Genomic DNA, 19,124 nt, shown 5'->3' with positions numbered 1-19,124 from the left:
ACCTGTTCTAACCTGATTTCTCTTTTTGTTTTTAAAAGTGGGTCCCACGTCTCACTATGTAGCTCTGGCTGGCCTTGAATTAGATTAACCTGCCCTGTTTCCTGTGGTCCCCTACCCCCTTAGTTTTTCCAGACAGGTTTTCTCTGTGTAATAGCCCTGGCTGTCCTGGGACTCACTTTGTAGTGGCCTCAAACTCATAAAGATCCACCTGCCTCTGCCTCTGCCTCCCAAGTGCTGGGATTAAAGGCGTGCAACATTGTGTCTTGCTTATTTTTAAAGATTTCTTTTTATGTGCATTGATGTGCCACTGTATGTATGTCTATGTGAGGGTGTGAGATTCCCTGGAACTGGAGTTAACACAGTTGTAAACTGACATGTGGGTTCTGGGGATTGAACCTGGGTCTTCTGGAAGAACAAGCAGTGCTTTTTTATTTTTTGGTTTTTTGAGACAGGGTTTCTGTGTAGTCTTGGCTGTCCTGGACTCACTTTGTAGACCAGGCTGGCTTTGAACTCACAGCGATCCCCCTGCCTCTGCCTTCTGAGTGCTGGGATCAAAAGCGGGTGCCACCACACCTGGCTCAAGCAGTGCTCTTAACCACTGAGCCATCTCTCTAGTCACCTTATTTTTATTTTATTTATTTATTTATTTTGGTTTTGAGACAGGGTTTCTCTGTGTAGCTTTGGCTGTCCTGGACTCGCACTGTAGACCAGGCTGGCCTTGAACTTGAACTCACAAGGATCCACTTGTCTCTGCCTACCTAGTGCTGGGATTAAAGGTGTACGCCACCACCGCCTAGCTTATTTTTATTTTTTAAAGACAGGGTTTCACTGTAGTCCCGGCTGTCTTGGAACTCACTAAATAAGTAGACTAGGCTGGGCTCAGATGTGGGCAATTTGGTTGCTGCCTTCCAAGCACTGGGATTATAGGCATGTGTGTGGTTCCATGCCCTTTCAAAGCTGGTGTCATACAGTATGCTGTCCTCTTAAAGTGGTGCCATTGCCCTTTAGAACCTGGCTACACTGGGCAGAACACCTGGAAGGGAGAGGCAAACTGCTGGACTTGCTTCTTGGGCAATGGGAAAGCCTGGCTCTGCAGCGCTGTGTTCAGCGGCCGCCCCCCAGGAGCAGAGCCCACCATTTGTCTTCCAATTCTGCTAGTGTGCCCTATTAGACCAGGGAGGGCATAGGGACTCTAGGTAAAGAGGGAATAGTTGAATAGAGTCCCACAACCAAAACCAAAGACCTGCCATCTTGTGTCCCAGTTGTGGTCCACAATCACGTCCATCATACTGACGCCCTGGGGTTCATCTCCAAGTCTCAGCCTCAGTCATAGCCAATACAGGGCAACTGCTGCTTAGGTGGATGATGACAAAGATGGTGAAATGAGACACAGCATAGAAAAGCGACTGCTTTAATGAATTAGACAAAATTTCACATAAAATCAGAAACCTATGATCCATCCCTTCTCCAATCACTAGAAAATGTAAGATTCGGTCATCACAAGCCATGTGCAATTAGGACCCAGCTCAAAGGCAGTGCAGGTCTGGGGGTCCAGCCTCAGGGGCTGCACTACTTTCCATTCTCAGCGCTGAACATTCGTTCCTGGAAATGACCAGAGCTAGAGTCATGGGAGGGCCCCAGCCGAGACCCACCAATGTCCCAGGATGGCTTAGGCAGCCAGCTGGGTCCATGGTTCCCAAGGAGAAAACCAAACATTCACATACACAATCATCTATCTATCTATCTAGTTGTTTCTTTTTCTAAATTTTCATTAATTAACTTATTTATTATACAGTATTCTGCCTGCATGTATGCCTGCAGGCCAGAAGAGAGCACCAGATCTCATTATAGATGGTTGTGAGCCACCATGTGGTTGCTGCGAATCAAACTCAGGACCTTTGGAAGAAGAGCCAGCACTCTTAACCTCTGAGCCATCTCTCCAGCCCCTATAGTTTTGTTTCTTGAGGCAGTCTCTGCCTCTTACGTGCTTGGACTAAAGGTATGTACTAGCATTCCTGCCCCGGGCTATTGCATGTGGTCCTCTTGCCTCGCTCTCTGAGGTGATGGGACTACAGGAGTGTGCCGCCATGCCAGCCTCCTGCAGTAGGTCTCAACTCTACCGACTCTGCCTCTCGGTGAAGGGGGAAAGGCTCGAGGCTGCCTGCACAGGAACTCACCGTGAGCATCCGCTCTAACTTTATGGCATCGGCAGCAAATTTGCGGATCCCATCAGAGAGCTTCTCCACAGCCATTTGGTCCTCGTTGTGCAGCCAACGGAAGGCCTTCTCGTCCAGGTGTATCTTCTCCAAGTCACTGGTCTGGGCTGGAGGACAGCACATCTCTCCAGGCCTGCCTTACCCTTGGGCTCCTAACTGTCCTTCAGCCTTGGGTTGTGTCTCCCATCAGGGTCAGGCCTTAGCTCCACCCACACAAGGGTCTTTACTGGGCCCCTTGACCTTACCTGCTTTGACAGAAAGTGCAGGTGCCAGCTTGGCGTTGTCCTTGAGCAGCTCCCCCAGGAGCTTGGGTGAGATGGTGAGGAAGTCACAGCCGGCCAGGGCTTTGATCTCACCCGTGTTACGGAAGGAGGCGCCCATGACAATGGTCTTGTAGCCAAACTTCTTGTAGTAGTTGTAGATTTTGGTGACACTCTTTACGCCTGGGGAGAACTAGGCATGTTCCAGGGTGGCCCTACAGCCGCCCTTAGCTGCTGTCTGACACCACCCTAACTTAGTCCCTCAGCCCTGCTCCTCAATGCAGCAGTTCCCCCAGTCCCATGATCTCAAAGGGTAGCTCACCAGGGTCCTCCTGGGGTTCATAGGATTTTTTGTCTGTGTTTGCCACATGCCAGTCAAGGATGCGCCCCACGAAGGGAGAGATGAGCGTCACACCCGCTTCAGCGCAGGCCACAGCCTGGGCGAAGGAGAAAAGCAGGGTCATGTTGCAGTGGATGCCGTGCTGCTCCTCCAGCTCCCTGTGGACAAGATGGGCAGGGGCAGCTGAGCTCTGCACCTGTTACTCCCCAACAGTCTTCAGTTCCTCAATAATGGAGCAGGAGCAGTGGGAGCAGGGCTGTGCGTTATTAAGCACAAGCCTGAGACTCAGCAGCATTGGGTCTGGACAAGGAGGACCAGGATTTCCTTCATATCCACATGACCAACAGACAGGCAATCGAGACCCTGAGTGCCCACATCTTCCCTAGCACTGTAACCAGGGTCCCTCCCCTCTCAGAGTGCCCACGGGCTCTGTGCCTAGCCTAGAAGCAGTGGCTCATTACCAAGAAGGGCGATTAGGACCTAGTTCTGCCTGGCATTACCCTGCAGCAAGTCCAGCCTCTCTCTTGAGAAGCCTCTTGGCCCAATACCCCTGGGCAACACTGCACCACCGTGTGGTTGAGGCCTGAAAGTCACACCTCTGTTTAGTCTATTCCAGCCATAGTTCCCTTCCCAGGAGCCAGCTTCAGAGGTGCCTTCACCACGTAGCTACTTGAGTGTTCAAGCACAAGTGTAGCTCATACCATGCTAGCTCAGCAAAGGCCAGAGTCTCCTGACCCAGGAAGACTCTTCTCTTCATCTGCCCATGAAAAAGGAAAACCATGCCCACACCAAAATGTGTACAGGCCTTTGTTCATGGCATTATTCTCAATAGTCCCAAAGTGGTAACAGACCCAGTGCCCAACAAGAGACATGATCCACTCAGTGGAACCCCGTCCAGCCAGGAACAAGCCATAGATACACCAGAACAAATTGAATGAGATGAGCCAGACACAACAGTTCACATATGATGCGCCTCTACTTAGATGACATGTCCAGATCAGAAAAATCAAGAAGAAAAACCAGTGGTTCTAGGTAGGGAAAGAGCAAAATGGGCCGAGAGGAGATGATAGATTATCTCTGCTGCCCAGATGGGCTGGAGAGTTGGCTCAGAGGTTAAGGGCACTGGCTGCTCTTCCTAAAGGTCCTGAGTTCAATTCCCAGCAACCACATGGTGCTTCACAACCATCTATAAAAAGAGATCTGGTGCCCTCTTCTGGTATGCACGTAGGCAGAACATTGTATACCTAAATATCTCTGCTGCCCAGTTACCCCAGACCGGCCAGGGCTGACTGCTTCTGGAAGAGGCAGCATAGGAGCCTGACTGCTTCTGGAAGAGGCAGCATAGGAGCACGACTGCTTCTGGCATTTTGCATTCTCTTCTACTCAGAGCACACTGTTGTTATGACAATTTATTTCTTTAAAACTTATATAAGTTTAGGCCTCACTGCTCTGGAGGAGACAGAGACAAAACCTAGCAGTGCAGTCCTTGTTAACTGGACACTGTGAAGAGGCGCAGTCTGAGCGAACCCTGGAGCAGAGGTCAGACTTCTCTCAAGGACCATCCCGCAGCAGAATGGGTGCCTGCTGCTCAGGAAAGAGCCCAAAGCTGCTTCCACACAGGGGACACTTACTTTCCGGCCTGAATCCCCTCCCAGGTTGAGGATAACTTGATGAGAATTCTGTCCTTGCTGATCCCAGCTTCTTTGTAAAGCTCAATGAGGCGCCTGGCACGGGCCACCATTGCATCCTTGTCAAAGGAAAGCCTGGAAGAGCAAGGGTATTCCAGGTACTCAGACAGCACGGACATCCACCGAGGCAGCATGCAGGAGCAGGGTGTCCTGTAGCTGAGTGGCTCGTTGGGAAAACTCTCCCCACCCCCTCCTCTGGACTCAGAGCAACTTGAGACCCAATTTCAGAAGCAAGCCTGGTGGTCAAATCTGGTAACCAGCACTCAGGAGACTGAGGCAGGAGAATCAGAAATTCAAAATCAGCCTGTGTTCTAAGTGACACTGCCACATATGGTAGCTCAAAACCCGGTGTAAGTACAGTTCCACATGATCTGATGTCCTGTTCTGGCCTCCACACGCACACGTGTGGTGTAAACACATCATACAGGCCAATACTCATACACAGAAAATAAACAAATCTGGGCTGGAGAGATGGCTCAGAGGTTAAGAGCACTGTCTGTTCTTCCAAAGGTCCTGAGTTCAATTCCCAGAAACCATATCATGTCTCACAACCATCTATAATGAGATCTGGTACCCTCTTCTGCTGTACAGGCACTCATGCAGTTAGAATACTGTACAAATAATAAATAAATAAATAAATCTAAAAAACAAAAAACAAACAAACAAACAAAAAACCCCAAATCTTTGAAAAGGAGACTTTAGTCCTTAAAAAATAAAATAAAATAGTGCTGGGCGTGGTGGCGCATGCCTGTAATCCCAGCACTTGGGAGGCAGAGGCAGGAGGATCTCTGTGAGTTTGAGGCCAGCCTAGTCGACAAAGTTAGTTCAGGACAGCCAAGGCTACACAGAGAAACCCTGTCTCAAAAAACCAAAAAATGAAATAAAATAAAAAGCCAAACCAAACACAAAAAACATGGGTCAGAGGTGTGCTTAGTTGGCTGAGCACTTACTTGCCTGTCATGCACAAAGCCCAAGTCCCCCCAATATGACATGATAAGTATGTGGTATGCTCTTGTGACCCCAGCACTGATGAGTTAAGGGCGGGACGATGAGATCATGGTCATTCTCAGCTACACAGGAAGTATGAGGTCGGCTGGGACTATATGAGACCTTGTCTCAAAATAAATATTAAAAAGAACAACAAAATGTGCTGGAGATGGCTCAGCAGTTAAGAGTGCTGTCTGCTTTTTCAAATGTCCTGAGTTCAATTCCCACAACCACATGGTGGTTCACAACTATCTGTAATGAGATCTGCTGCCCTCTTCTGGTGTTCAGGCACACCTGTAGGCAAACTGAGTTCAAGGACAACCAAACAACCAACAAAAACAACCAACAAAAACCAAAATAGCCAAGTGGTGGTGGTGCATGCCTTTAATCCCAGCACTTGGAAGGCAGAGGTAGGCAGCTCTCCATAAGTTCGAGGCCAGCCTGGAGTATAGATCCACTACAGATCAAGTTCCAGGACAGCCAGAGCTATTACACAGAGAAACCCTGTCTGCAAAAAACAAAAAACAAAACAAAACAAAACCCAGTAAGCCCAGCACTCAGGGAGGCAGAAGCAGGCAGATTGCTGTCAGTTTGAGGCCAGCCTGGTCTACAAAGCAAGTCCAGGATAGCCAAGGCTACACAGAGAAACCCTGTCTTGAAAACAAAAAAACCAAAACCAACCAACCAACCAAACAAAACCCCAAAAAAACCCTGAAAAACCAAAACCAAACAAACAAAAAAACAAAACAAAGAAAAGAAAACGAAAAAAACCCTGTCTCAAAAAAACAAAAACAAAAATAAAATAAAACAAAATTTTAATTGCCAGGCACATTGGCGCATGCTGTTAATCCCAGCACTCAAAAGGTAGGCAGATATCTGTGAGTTTGAAGGAAGCCAGCCTGGTCTAAATGGTAAATTCTACAGCCAGAGCTATATAGTGAGACCTTATCTTGAAAACAAAAAAAAATTAATAACAAAAAGACCAAATTCTGCAGTTCTTAGCCATTAATCAGCGATCTAGGCCATCAGTTCCATACAGTCTTCTATAGAGAGTATATTATACCACCCAGTGACTGTGGGGAATAAAGGGCAAACTACCTGAGCCACTAATGCCAGCAAGGCACCTGCTCCCTCCCTCCCTACCCCACCTACCTTGCATCCACTTCTGTAGATACACGGCCTGGAATCTTCTTTAGTATCTCTGCTCCAAACAGCACAAAAAGTTTGTCGACAGCATTTTTAATCTGCTCCTCTTGTGGCCTGAAATTCAGAAGGAAGGTTGTGTTGGAGCCTGGAAAGCTTTGGGAGAACCTATAAGACCAGCTCTGAGTGTTTTGCCAAATTTCTTTCTTTTCAACCTCTCCACCATGGCCGTAAGAGCACATGCTTTTTTCTTTCTTTCTTTCTTTCTTTTTTGGTTTTTCGAGACAGGGTTTCTCTGTGTAGTGCTGGCTGTCCTGGACTCACTTTGTAGACCAGGCTGGCCTTGAACCCACAGCAATCCACCTGCCTCTGCCTCCTGAGTGCTGGATTCAAAGGCATGTGTCACCACACTGGGCAAGCACACACTATTTTCTTGAGACAGGGTGTCTCTACCAAGTCCCGGCTGTCCTGGAACTGACTATATAGACCAGGCTGGCCTCGAACCCACAGCAGTCCACCTGTCTCAGCCTCCCAAGTGCTGGGATCAAAAGTGTACGCCACCAGGCTGGTTGAGCACACACTATTTTGTTTTGTTGAGGCAGGCTCTCTCTACCGAGTCCTGGCTGTCCTGGAACTGACTATATAGACCAGGGTGGCCTCAAACTCACAGAGCACATGCTACTAACTGCAGCACTCAAAGAGCGCAAGCAGGAAGATTCCAAGTTTGAGGCCAGCCTGGGAAAAAGGCAGGCAGGCCCAAAAGAAACAACTGTTTTATTATAGTGAGAGACCTACACCATAAATCATGCCATCTTGATCATTTCAAGTTTATAGCAAGAGTGTTACATTATCCTGTTGGGAACCACACCACCATCATCTTCATAACTTCTGCTTTTTGAGACAGGGTTCCTCTGTGTAGCCCTGGCTATACTAGAACTTGATCTGTAGACGAGGCTGGCCTCAAACTCAGAAATCCACCTGCCTCTGCCTCTGGAGTTCTGGGTTTAAAGGCATGTGCCGCCACCACCAAGCAAGAACTTTTTCATCTTTCAGCTTAAACTCTATCCTTTGTGGCATTTGTATAAAATGGTTTTTAAACAACCCTAAGAGAAGACACTCCCCAAAAGGAGAGTGAGATGCCAATATAAAATTATGACACCACACCTCAAACATAGATACAGTTACTATATCCAAAAGGACTACACATCGATGAGTTACGTGATAAAGTGGAAGAGGTAAAGCTATAGGCACAAGAAAAGGACTGGAAGCCAGCACAATGGCACTCGATGTTAACTGAGCACCTGGGCAGGCGTGCTTACAGCAGCCTGGGTACATAGCGATACCTTGTCTCACAAAAACAAGAAAGATGCTGAGGACATAGACAAGGAGGTAGAAGAAGGACCAGAGATTGCGGTAATGGTTCTACCAAAGCACAATTTAATAAAATCCACTAGACTGTTGTTAAAAAGTAATGGCAGCAGGGCTGGAGGGATGGCTCAGAGGTTAAGAGCACTGAATGCTCTTCCAGAGGGCCTGAGCTCAATTCCCAGCAACCACATGGTGGCTCATAACCATCTATAATGAGATCTGGTGCCCTCTTCTGGTCTGTAGGCATATATGCAAGCAGAATGCTATACATATAATAAATAAATACATCTTAAGAAAAAAATAAGTAGTTGGGCATGGTGGCGCATGCCTTTAATTCCAGCACTTGGGAGACAGAGGCAGGTGGATCGGTGTGAGTTCGAGGACAGCCTGGTCTACAAAGCAAGTCCAGGACAGCCAGGGCTACACGGAGAAACCCTGTCTCGAAAAACAAATGAACAACAACAAAATAAAATAAAAAAATAATAAAAAGAGGAAGGAACCTGAAAGGCCATGAATGTTCTACATCTTTGCTGGAAGTGTTGACACTGGCAAGACTCAGAGGCACACAGCCACAGTGAAACAAAGATCATGTTGGGTATGGCCAATATTAGGAGTGGGACCTTCTGGGCTCTCTGTTACCCATACTCACCCACCCAGCTTCTTGCCGTAGGCAATGGCCTCCTCCACCAGCTCCTGGTAGGCCGGCATCTGTGCTGCAGCCAGGATCAGGGATGGGTTGGTGGTGGCATCCTGGGGCTTGTACTCATCAATAGCTAGGTAAGTAAATTCCAAAAGCAGGTGGGATGGTTAATCTCATTGTCAGCTGGACTGAACCAAGAAGCATCCAAATCTACAGTACCTCTGGCTTGTCTGTGACTCCAAGAGGATTAACTAAGGGAGTGGCTGTCTCTGAATGTGGATAGCACAACCCCACAGACTGGCAGCCCCATGGAGTAAGAGGAGACAGCCTGCTAGCACAGGAATGCTGTGCTATGTTTCCTGTCTGCCGTCAGAGGAGCTGCTCTGCTTTACCTGTGATGTCTCTGCCAAAATGGACTGGAACCTTACCAACTGTGGGGCAAAACCATCCCTCCTCCTCAGGTACTTGTCAGAGAGACCAGAAGCAGCTGTCACCAGAGATGGAGACCAGTGCCCTGTAGCAATCCCAAGTGGATCACAGCGGCACTGCTCACAGCAGCACCAGAGAGGCTGGTCACAAGACAGCAGTCTTCAACGTGAAGACAGTAACCAATCCACACACTTGAGCTGGGTACAGTGGCACAGACTAAAGTCCTAGCTCAGATGACTCAGAGTTTAAGGCCAGCCTGGATTACAGGACAAGACCCTGTCACAAAGGACCAAACCATGAGATGGTTATGGGGGCACATGCATTTAATACCAGCACTCTGGAAGCAGACACAGGTCTGAGTTCAAGGCCTACTTGGTCTACTTAGTGAGTTCCAGACCAGCCAGGGCTACATAGTAGGACTATGTCTCATAAACCAACAAAATAACTTTGGTGTGTGACTTTTTTTTTTTTAAAGACAGGGTCTCTCTGTGTAGCCTTGGATGTCCTGGACTCATTTTGTAGACCAGGCTGGCCTCGAGCTCAGTGATCCACCTGGCTCTGCCTCCCGGGTGCTGGGATTAAAGGCGTGCCACCACGCCCAGCTTGCAACATTAAAAAAAATTTTTTTTTGAGACAGGGTTTCTCTGTGTAGCCTTGGCTGTCCTAGACTCGCTTTGTAGACCAGGCTGGCTTCAAACTCACAGAAATCTACTACCAAACCTGGCTCTATTTACAACATTTTTAACTGTAAAACTTAAGAACAAACAAGCCAGAGTTTGAGGCCAGCCTGGCCTGCATATCAAGTTCCAGGCTAACCAGGCCTACACAATGAGACTCTATCTAACAAAACAAAACAAACAAGCAACAACAATAAAACCGCCAGAGCTGGAGAGATGGCTCAGAGGTTAAGAGCACTGTCTGCTCTTCTGAAGATCCCGAGTTCAATTCCTAGCACCCACATGGTGGTTTACCAACCACCTGTAATGCGATCTGGTGCTTTCTTGTGGTGGGCAGGCACACGTGTGGGCAGAATACTGTATAAATAATAAATAAATCTTTAAAGAATACTTAAAAATAAAAACACCAAACATAGCCAGGCGTGGTGGAACACACTTTTAATCCCAGCACTCAGGAGGCAGAGGTAGGTGGATCTCTGTGAGTTTGAGACCAGCCTGGTCTACAAAACAAGTCTAAAACAGCCCTATCTCGAGAAACCCTATCTTGAAAAACCTAAACAAACAAACACTGAATAAAACAAAACTGGGTACCTTAGAACAATCATCCTTCCATATAAGCTGGGTTTTAGTGACTGGGAATGGACATTCGAGGATGTTGAAAGAACATGCTCCACAAATTTGTCCTACTGCCCAACAGCCAGTAGGGGGCACACTACTCCTAAACAACTGATAGATCTGCTGATACTGCCAACTGTCTTCAGCTCTTTAATCTTCTTTTTTGGGCGGGGGGGGGGGGTGGGGGGGGCAAGGAAGACGTTATGCATAGCTGTATTGGCTCATTTAACATATTAGGTTTTTTTCTTCAGGAATTCAGAAAAGTCAATGAGGTGTGACCTAGCCCTGGTCAGCTCAGCTATCCAAATGACCAGACACATGAACAGTAGATGCACAGCCATGATGCCCAGTTGCCAGGCCAGGAGGGCATGATCTTGCTTAACTTTTTATTTTATTATTATTATTATTATTATTATTTGAGTCAAGGTTTCTCTGTGTAGCCTTGGCTGTCCTGGACTCACTTTGTAGACCAGGCTGGCCTCGAACTCACAGCAATCCGCCTGCCTCTGCCTCCAGAGTGCTGGGATTAAAGGCGTGTGCCACCATGCCCAGCAAATTTTTTTTTTTAAAAACAAGTTAGTAATTTCAAAGTACCCCTGCTCTTTTCTTTTTCTTTTCAGGAGCTACATACCAGGATCCTATGTAACTAGGAATTCAGGCTGACCTCAAAGCTATCATTCTCCTGCCCTTGGAGTGTATTACAGGTCTACACCACCACACACGCACACAGCCTCTTGATGCCAAGGACAGGATAGTTAGTCCTCATCGTGCTACTGCTAAGTCTATGGGTTATGAAACTGCCACAGATATAAGCAGAGCAGGCCTGGTCTGCAGGCAGCACAATGCGTGGCTCACTCCGCTGTCCGCTTCCTGATTAGGACATCACTAGGGAAACCAGGCAAAGGGTGCACGGGCCACTTTTGCAATGCCTTACGAGCCTGTAAGTTATTTCAAAATAACAGTAGGGGAAAATGTGCTCTGGCTGGCTTAGGTGTGACTCCATCGACGGGCACACAGAAAGCATAGCTTCTATCATATAAAACCTCAGACCTGAAGCTTGGAAATGCAGCTGAGTGGTGGAGCACCTCTTGTAGCAGGTGTGATGCCCTGGGCTTGATCTCTGTGCCACCCCTACAGATGAGCTTTAAGGCCCAAAGACCCTTCCGTTCCATGGAAAATTAAGGAGGCCAAGTGTTCTGGGCATCAGAGTCTGGATTCTATTTTCAGGGGCCTGTGACACTCAGGGAGTTAAGAACTGTCAGCGTAGCTGGGTGGTGGTGGTGGTGGTACATGCCTTTAATCTCAGCACTCTGGAGGCAGAGGCAGGCAAGTCTCTGTGAGTTCGAGGCCAGCCAGGATTACAGAGGGAGTTCCAGGGCCGCCAGGGTCATACAAAGAAACCCTGTCTCAAGGGGAGGGGGAAAGCAAACAAACAAACAAACAAAAATAAGAGAATCCTTTACCACTCAATTGAGATCTCCAATCTGGCATAGTGTTTATAATTAATTAATCTGCATTAAGGTATACTATCAACGGATGTGCTTTTGTTGTTGTTGTTTGAGACAGGGTCTCTCACTATCCAGCCCTGGCTTATCTAGAACCATGTAGACCAGGCTGACCTAGAACTCAAGAGATCTGCCTGCCTCTGCCTCCCAAATCGTGTGCCACCATGTCTGTCTCTTGAACTCTTTGCAAACATTAGCCAGTAAAATCTGCACTACGCACACAGTGGGAAAAAAAACCTCAGGATTCCCAGATGGATTTCTGGAAGCTCTCTGACAAACATAGCTTCTGTCGGACAGGTTTGCTATTAGACCCACATCAAGTCTGCCCTTTATATTTAAGCAGCCCAAATATGCCTAATCACTCTGTGGCTCTCTGAGAGATAACAATGCACTTACTCATGAGGAATTAAAGCCTGTTTCTCAAGTCACCGTGAGAAAGCAGAAAAGAGCAGTTTGCTCCGGGCTCTCACTGAGCATTTCCTGAAAGTCTCATTCTCACAGCAGATGTGTGATCACCTACACCATCCTACAAGGCCGAGAGCTACACTCGGGGCGCGCAAGCCTTTCCACCCATGTTCCCTGAGTTTTCTCCAAGCCCAGGAAAATCTGAGTACTAAAGCTGGGCATGGTGCCACTGCCTGATCCAGCACTAAGAGGCTAAGACAAAAGGATAACCAGGAGTTCCAGGACAGCCCGGGCTACATTTTGAGACCGTCTCAAAAGAAAAGGTTTGACAATAGAATAACCGTTTGATTTAGTGTGTGTATCTGGTCTGATTCCAGCCATGCTGGGTACTGCCCACAAACAGTAACCAGCTGCCACCTAGGAAGGCCAGTGCAACAGGCTGCAAAACCTGCTGGTGTCCAGCGAGGCCGCCGTGACCCTGCAGACTGTACCAACTCCACAGCTGAGCCTGTGTCATCGTAGGCTGGCCACCTGGGGTCAGTGGGACTGACTCTTCCTCAGACTGCCTCGACCACCGAAGCTTCGCAAGGGGCTCCCAGGATTACCAACAGCCCCGAGGCCAATGTGGGGCCTTGAGGATTCGGCCGAGACTCGCCAATCCCAGCTCCAGAACCCGCGAAGCCCCGCCCCAGGCACCCGCACCAGTCCTGATTCCAAAGTTGGGGGCGCTACAGCTTCAGGGCGCATGCGCCGTGCCCTCTTACCGTTAAAGTCACCCGTGTCGGCCACCACAGTGGTGAACTGCTTGAGCTGGTCCAAGGCGGACTCCATCCTCTGGCGCTTTACTGGGGACCCCGACATGGCGAGGAGTATACAGCTGAGGAGGTAGTCGTAGCGCGGTAACCCACAATGCCCCGCGCGTCCTGGCCAATCGGAGCAAAGCTAAGTAAGGCCCCACCCCTGGAGACGAGCCACGCCCCGTGTTGGTCTCTTCCTCAGTAGCACGTGGTTATTTTCCACTAGTCCAGGGAGGGTGGAGCCCAGATGCTGTATCCTTCTAGAGCTGCGCTGTGTAGAATGAATGGACACAGCCTGCACTCCTAAGACACACTCTAAGGCTCAGACCCCAGCGGCCTGCGAGTGGATGATACAGCAGCCCTCCATGCACCACAACCACGCTAATCCCTGAACCCGCCTTTGCTCCCACTGTGCGCCCTCCCTCGCGGTGGAATCTCGAGGCGCATCCCTTTCTCCAGCTATGGACTTCGAAGCGTTCCCAGCTTAGGAACTTGGGGTACGGTCCTCCGTGCGCCCACCGGATCGCCGGAAGGCGGGCTCGGCGCAGCCCCTGCCTACAAGCGAATAAACTGATGCGCAGTCTGAGAATCTCACAGGTGTGCCCGGCGGGGCAACTTCTGCCAAAGCCGCCAGTTCCCGCTTCCCAGGAGGAGTGTTCTGGTGTTGTTAGGCTTCCAGGTGATCCCTCCCTTGCCCTTGATTTTTCATCTCCCCAGGAAATCTGTCCCGAAGAAGTAGCAGGTTGAGAAGATGGAGATGAAAACTGTCTCTTTAGTTAGTAAGGGCAATTTTCTTACGGTCTTTTCACTCATTGATTTGCAGTTCTTTGAATATGCTAGCTCAAGTTGCTACACACACTGACATATGTGTACGCCAGATAGTTTCTCAAGATATTTTGTTTAGCGTCTGTCTTAGTTTGCTCGCTCTTGCAACTTGGCGAGGTTGGTTTCATCTTACACTTCCAGGTAACAGTCTGCCACTCAGGGAAGCCTTGAACTTCTGGTCTTCCTGCCCCTGCTTTCCAAGTACTAAGATTACAGTCATGGGCCACCATACTTGCCTTCAGCTGACTCCATTTAAGCTCACTGGAAGATGGACTTTAATATACCAGGGGCTGCAGAGGGGCTGCCTGTAGGGCAGTGGTTCTCCACCTGTGGGCCATGGCCCCTTTTTGGGTGAGTGTGGGTGTTGAACGAACTTCCTTTCCACAAGGGCTGCATATCAGATATTTACTATTCATAACAGCAAAATTACAATTACAAAGTAGCAAAGGAAATCATTTTCTGATTGGGGGACCCCACAACATCAAGAACTATATTGAAGGGTCACAACATTAGGAAGTTTGAGCAGCACTTTGTTAGGATAGGTTAGGGTTAGGTTAGCTAGAGGGGAATTCCACCTGTGTAGCTTTCTACTGGGGGTTGGTCCGATGTATTTTGATGCTAATTAATTAAAAAGGCCATCACACCTGGGCAGAGCAAGTGGGATAGGTGTGGCTAAGGTTCCTGGGCTTGAGAGACAGAGAAAGAATCTTGGGAAGAAGAGAGACCTGAGGAGAAGAGAAGAGAGGAAGGCCACCATGGGTTAGATGGAGGAGAAGCACGTGGTCGGCATGGATGGAGAACATTAGCAAGTATATGGGATTATGGATGAGAGGTAGCTTGATAGAAATTATTAGAGCCAGATGGCATGGGATTGGGGCAGGGATCCCATACCTGCCCCACTATGGGAAGTAGTTTAAGCCCTGCCCCAGGTTAACTAAGGCTATTTTAAAATATAGCAAGTGTTTGTGTCTTGATTGATTGCTAGCGGGTTATACTGCCATAATCATAATAGGTATAGGTCTAATAATAAATATTATTAGGCCCTACCGGTAAACTTAACAGCTACAGCTTTCAGGAAGTCATCACCTATGCTGGGGTGGGCATTGTTGGTGAAGCAGCTATTTGCATCACCCATGCTTCTGTAAGGCCAATAATTTACTGGTTCACCAAGCTGAACTTGGTCTGTTATCATTGCCCTATTTGGGGTGAGTAGATGTTTGTTCATATCTGTTGAGAAAATTATTGCCCTGAGTTGAGGGACTAATTAACTTCTACTCCTCCCCTTCTAAGGTTCTAATGACAAACTAAAATTCAAGTCTACCAGAGTTCCCCTTGGAAAAGCAATGAGTTTATTGGGCTTCCCCCTGCCCCCCCCCCAATTTATGTACTTTATTTTATGTGTGTGGGTATTTTGCCTGCATCCACAGATATGTGCACCATATGCATGCCTGGTGCCATGGATCCCCTGGAATGGAGTTACAGACAGTTGTCAGCCCCATTTGTGTGCTTTCCTACAGAACCTGGATAAGAGGTTACTGACAAGAGCATACTTGAACGCAAAGCGTCTGCACTGGAAGGTGTGCATCCCCCGTGGATCACTGATGGCTTTCTAGTGGCTGCACAGCCTGAGTTCCCTCCCTAGTCCTTCCCAGCCTATATAGAGGCTTTAACCCTTTGAGATCTGAGACCTGAGGCCCATGTAGTTGGAGAACTGCAGTCAGCTGGTTGGGAAGGGTGGGTGGATATTCAGGTGAGCGTCTCATTACCTCGCCTTTAATCCCAGCACTTGGGAGGCAGAGGCAGGCGGATCGCTGTGAGTTCGAGGCCAGCCTGGTCTACAAAGTGAGTCTAGGACAGCCAAGGCTACACAGAGAAACCCTGTCTCGGAAAACCAGCAAAAAAAGAAAGAAAGAAAGAAAGAACGAAAAAGAAATGAGAATGGGGGCGGGAGGGCTGGAGACAGAGTAGCTAGGAGCCCTATTGCACTTGCAGAGTGTTAGCATTCTGCTTCAGTCCGCCTACCTGTGATGTCATTGCCTACCTGCCACAGGGGTGTGGCCCTGCCCAGGACCATATAAAAGGACAGTCCTATATTGCCCCTTCTTCCTCTTCCTCTCTCTCCCCTCTCTTCCTGTCTCTGTCTCTGTCCCCTTTCCTTCTCCCCCCATGCTCATTTAATAAATTCTAAAGCATAATATCTGCTGCCTGGTACCTTATTTTCTTATTTTATTAATCATAACACAGAGGGCCTGAGTTCAGTTCCCAGCACCCACCCGAATCAGAGGCAGCTCCAAGGAATACCATACACTCTTCTGGCCTTTGTGTGTAGTTGTACACATACATACACACTCACACACACACACACACACACACACACACACACACACTTATACAGCATTAAAAAACCAAAAAAGAGATGGCCAGGTGTGGTGGCGCACGCCTTTAATCCCAGCACTTGGGAGGCAGAGGCAGGTGGATTGCTGTGAGTTCGAGGCCAGCCTGGTCTACAAAGTGAGTCTAGGACAGCCAAAGCTATCACAGAGAAACCTTGTCTCGAAAAACAAAAAAAAAAAAAAAAAAAAAGAAAAGAAAAGAAATGCTGTTTCAAACCCCCCCCCAAAATTGTTGTTGTTATTATTATTAATCTTTTGGATTTTTGAGACAAAGTTTCTCTTATAACCTTGGTTGTCCTGGACTCTCTTTGCAGACCAGGCCTGCCTCTGCCTCCAGAGTGCTGGGACAAAAGGCATGAGCCACCACACCCAGCCTTCGATAAAATATTTTAAAAATATTTTTATTTTATGTGCATTGCTATTTTTCCTGCATGTATGTGGGTGTCAGACCTTGGAGTTACAGTTGTGAGCTGCCATGTGGGTGCTTGGAATTGAACCCCTGTCTTCTGAAGGACAGTCAGTGCTCTTAACCACTATTGAGCCATCTCTTCAGGCCTTCAATAAAATATGTTTACATCTTTAATCCCAGCACTTGAGAGCCAGACCAGGCTGGCCTTGAACTCACAGCGATCCACCTGCCTCTGCCTCTTGAATACTGGGATTAAAGGTGTGCACCACCAATGCCTGGCTACAACTGTAAATTCTTAGAGGGACAGAAAGAATAAAGGGGCTGGGGAGAGAAGTGCTGTGGAACTCTGCCCTGCAGGTATAACATGGCTGTTGTCCCCTGAAACCAGAGCATTTGTGATTACCTAATAAACCTCTCAGGGGATGGGGTTTATTAACATAGAAAGGTGGTGGTCATCAGATCTGCTCAAGCCAGGCATGGTGGCGCACGCCTTTAATCCCAGCACTCGGGAGGCAGAGGCAGGTGGATTGCTGTGGGTTTGAGGCCAGCTTGGTCTACAGAGAGAATCCAAGACAGCCAAGGCTAACACAGAGAAACCCTGTCTCAAACAAACAAACAAACAAACAAACAAACAAAAAAGACCTGCTCCTGAAAGCACAGCCACGCATGCCCTCATGTTGCCTTCACGGCTGCAGATGATCTGGGGAGACGCTAAAGTAGATGGGAAGGGGAGGGTTAACTAAAAGGGGGACCCCATCTTTGCAGATTTGAGGAGGTGGTTACCTACCCTGGTGTGTGGGACTTTTTTGGGTGATGGACTGTTTGGAGTCACCCATAATTCTGTAAATTATCCCAATAAACTCATTGGTTCATCGGTCTCTATTTGGGTAGAATTATTTTTTGGTCTGTTCTTGGTGCCCTCTTGGGGATCAATAGATGTTTGTTCACGTTGTTCCAGGAAAAGACACAACACAATGCAGGCTGCGGAGTGCACACAGGGATGGGGATGAGTTTGGAGCAGATAGCAGACAGCACAAGGCCCAGGAAGTGGGGCGGCTGCTGCTCATACGTGTGACATTTACCCCGTCTCCACATGTGTCCTGGAAACAGAATGTAGAAGCCCAAAAGAGGGAGGAGGAAATCACGAGTCCATCAGAAGCGCAGGCTGGTGTGTAGCTACACTGGCTGTTACCTCTGCAGGCCCACAACACCCTTCACCGTGGTGCAGCCACAGGAGCCTCGGCTTCCTCTCCCATCGGATTGGGGCAAGCAGAGATAACAAGTGGGTGTGCCCAGCTCAGTTCCCGCTCAAGGCAAGGTTTTCTCTGCATAGCCCTGACCTAGAACTCACTCTGTAGACCAGGCTAGTCTTGAATTCAGAGATCCTCCTGCCTCCTGTGCTGGGATTACAACACCACCTCCTGGCTTCACCTTCCCTGTTTTGAGAGAGGGTCTCAGATACTCCAGGCTAGTCTCGGACTTGATAAGGTGCTAAAGATGGCCTTGAACTCCTGATAGCTCTCCCTGCACCTCCCAAGTGTTTGGATAAATTGGTACTATTACACTTGGCCCTTTTGCAGAGGGAGGCCGACGTGCTATGTCACAAAGGGAAGAAGGGCCTTGCTGGGTGAGTCGGTCTGTCACTCGGAAGCTTGCCTTGGTCAGGGTTGGACTCCGTAGAAGAGAGAGGTGCCTCAGGACTTTGCACCTGACCCGTTTGCTTACTCAAGGAATCTTGACACTCCCATAACCCTAGACCTTGCTGGAGCAAGTGACACATCTGGGTTTTCAAAGGTGACATTTCTGGCCGGGTGAAACCCTAAAAGCAATGAAAAGGAGCTTCCTTGATTCTTAGCACATTGCCTGGCGTGGATCCTGTCTCTTGGCAGGCCACACTGCCTGCTAAACAGTGCCAGCCACCCAAAGGATGACGGCAGAGAAGAAAGAGTTTATTCACAGGCAGCCTGGGTAGAGCTGGGAGAGCTGTTTGTTGGAGGCCTGCGTGTTGTCTGTTTTTTTGTTTTGTTTGTTTTTTTATTTTATTTTTGGTTTTTCAGGACAGAGTTTCTCTGTGTAGCCTTGGCTGTCCTAGACTTGCTTTCTAGACCAGGCTGGCCTCGAACTCATAGAGATCCATCTGCCTCTGCTTCCCAAGTGCTGGGATTAAAGGTGTGCGCCACCACCGCCCAACTTGTTTGGATTTTTAAATTTTGTTTTGTTTCGTTTTTTTGTTTTTTGTGGGGTTTTTTTTTTTTTGTTTGTTTGTTTTTGAGACAGGATTTCTCTATGTTAGATTGGCCGTCCTGGACTCACTTTGTGGACAAGGCTTGTTTGGATTTTTGAGGCAGGGTTTCTCTGTGTAGCCCTGGCTGTCCTGGAACTCAGTCTGTAGACCAGGCTGGTTTTATACTTAGAGATCTGCCTGCC

The 19,124-nt window shown here is 48.3% G+C and overlaps 1 protein-coding gene across 1 annotated transcript; it reads right to left on the bottom strand.

Annotated features, from left to right (window-relative positions):
- Positions 1 to 1,384: 1,384 nt before the first annotated feature.
- Positions 1,385 to 13,205, bottom strand: Taldo1 (transaldolase 1). Its single transcript, XM_051145642.1, has 8 exons — positions 13,038 to 13,205; positions 8,652 to 8,775; positions 6,644 to 6,751; positions 4,448 to 4,579; positions 2,799 to 2,974; positions 2,462 to 2,659; positions 2,178 to 2,323; positions 1,385 to 1,602 (listed from the first exon to the last, which is right to left on the bottom strand). The coding sequence occupies exons 1-8, from the start codon at positions 13,132 to 13,134 to the stop codon at positions 1,570 to 1,572; spliced, it is 1,014 nt and encodes a 337-aa protein (XP_051001599.1). The 5' UTR covers positions 13,135 to 13,205; the 3' UTR covers positions 1,385 to 1,569.
- Between the last annotated feature and the right edge of the window lie 5,919 nt (positions 13,206 to 19,124).

Source organism: Acomys russatus, chromosome 5, assembly GCF_903995435.1.
Source record: "Acomys russatus chromosome 5, mAcoRus1.1, whole genome shotgun sequence".
Classification (NCBI taxonomy): Eukaryota; Metazoa; Chordata; class Mammalia; order Rodentia; family Muridae; genus Acomys; species Acomys russatus.
This window is presented reverse-complemented; position numbering and strand designations above follow the sequence as displayed.

Bases quoted from the DNA above. Each gene is read 5' to 3' on its own strand.
- Taldo1 (XM_051145642.1), bottom strand. From the start codon at position 13,134: ATGTCGGGGTCCCCAGTAAAGCGCCAGAGGATGGAGTCCGCCTTGGAC. The intron at 6,752-8,651 runs GTGAGTATGGGT...TCTGAATTTCAG, and splicing joins TACGGCAAGAAGCTGGGTGG to GCCACAAGAGGAGCAGATTA. The intron at 2,660-2,798 runs GTGAGCTACCCT...AGTTCTCCCCAG, and splicing joins TGAACCCCAGGAGGACCCTG to GCGTAAAGAGTGTCACCAAA.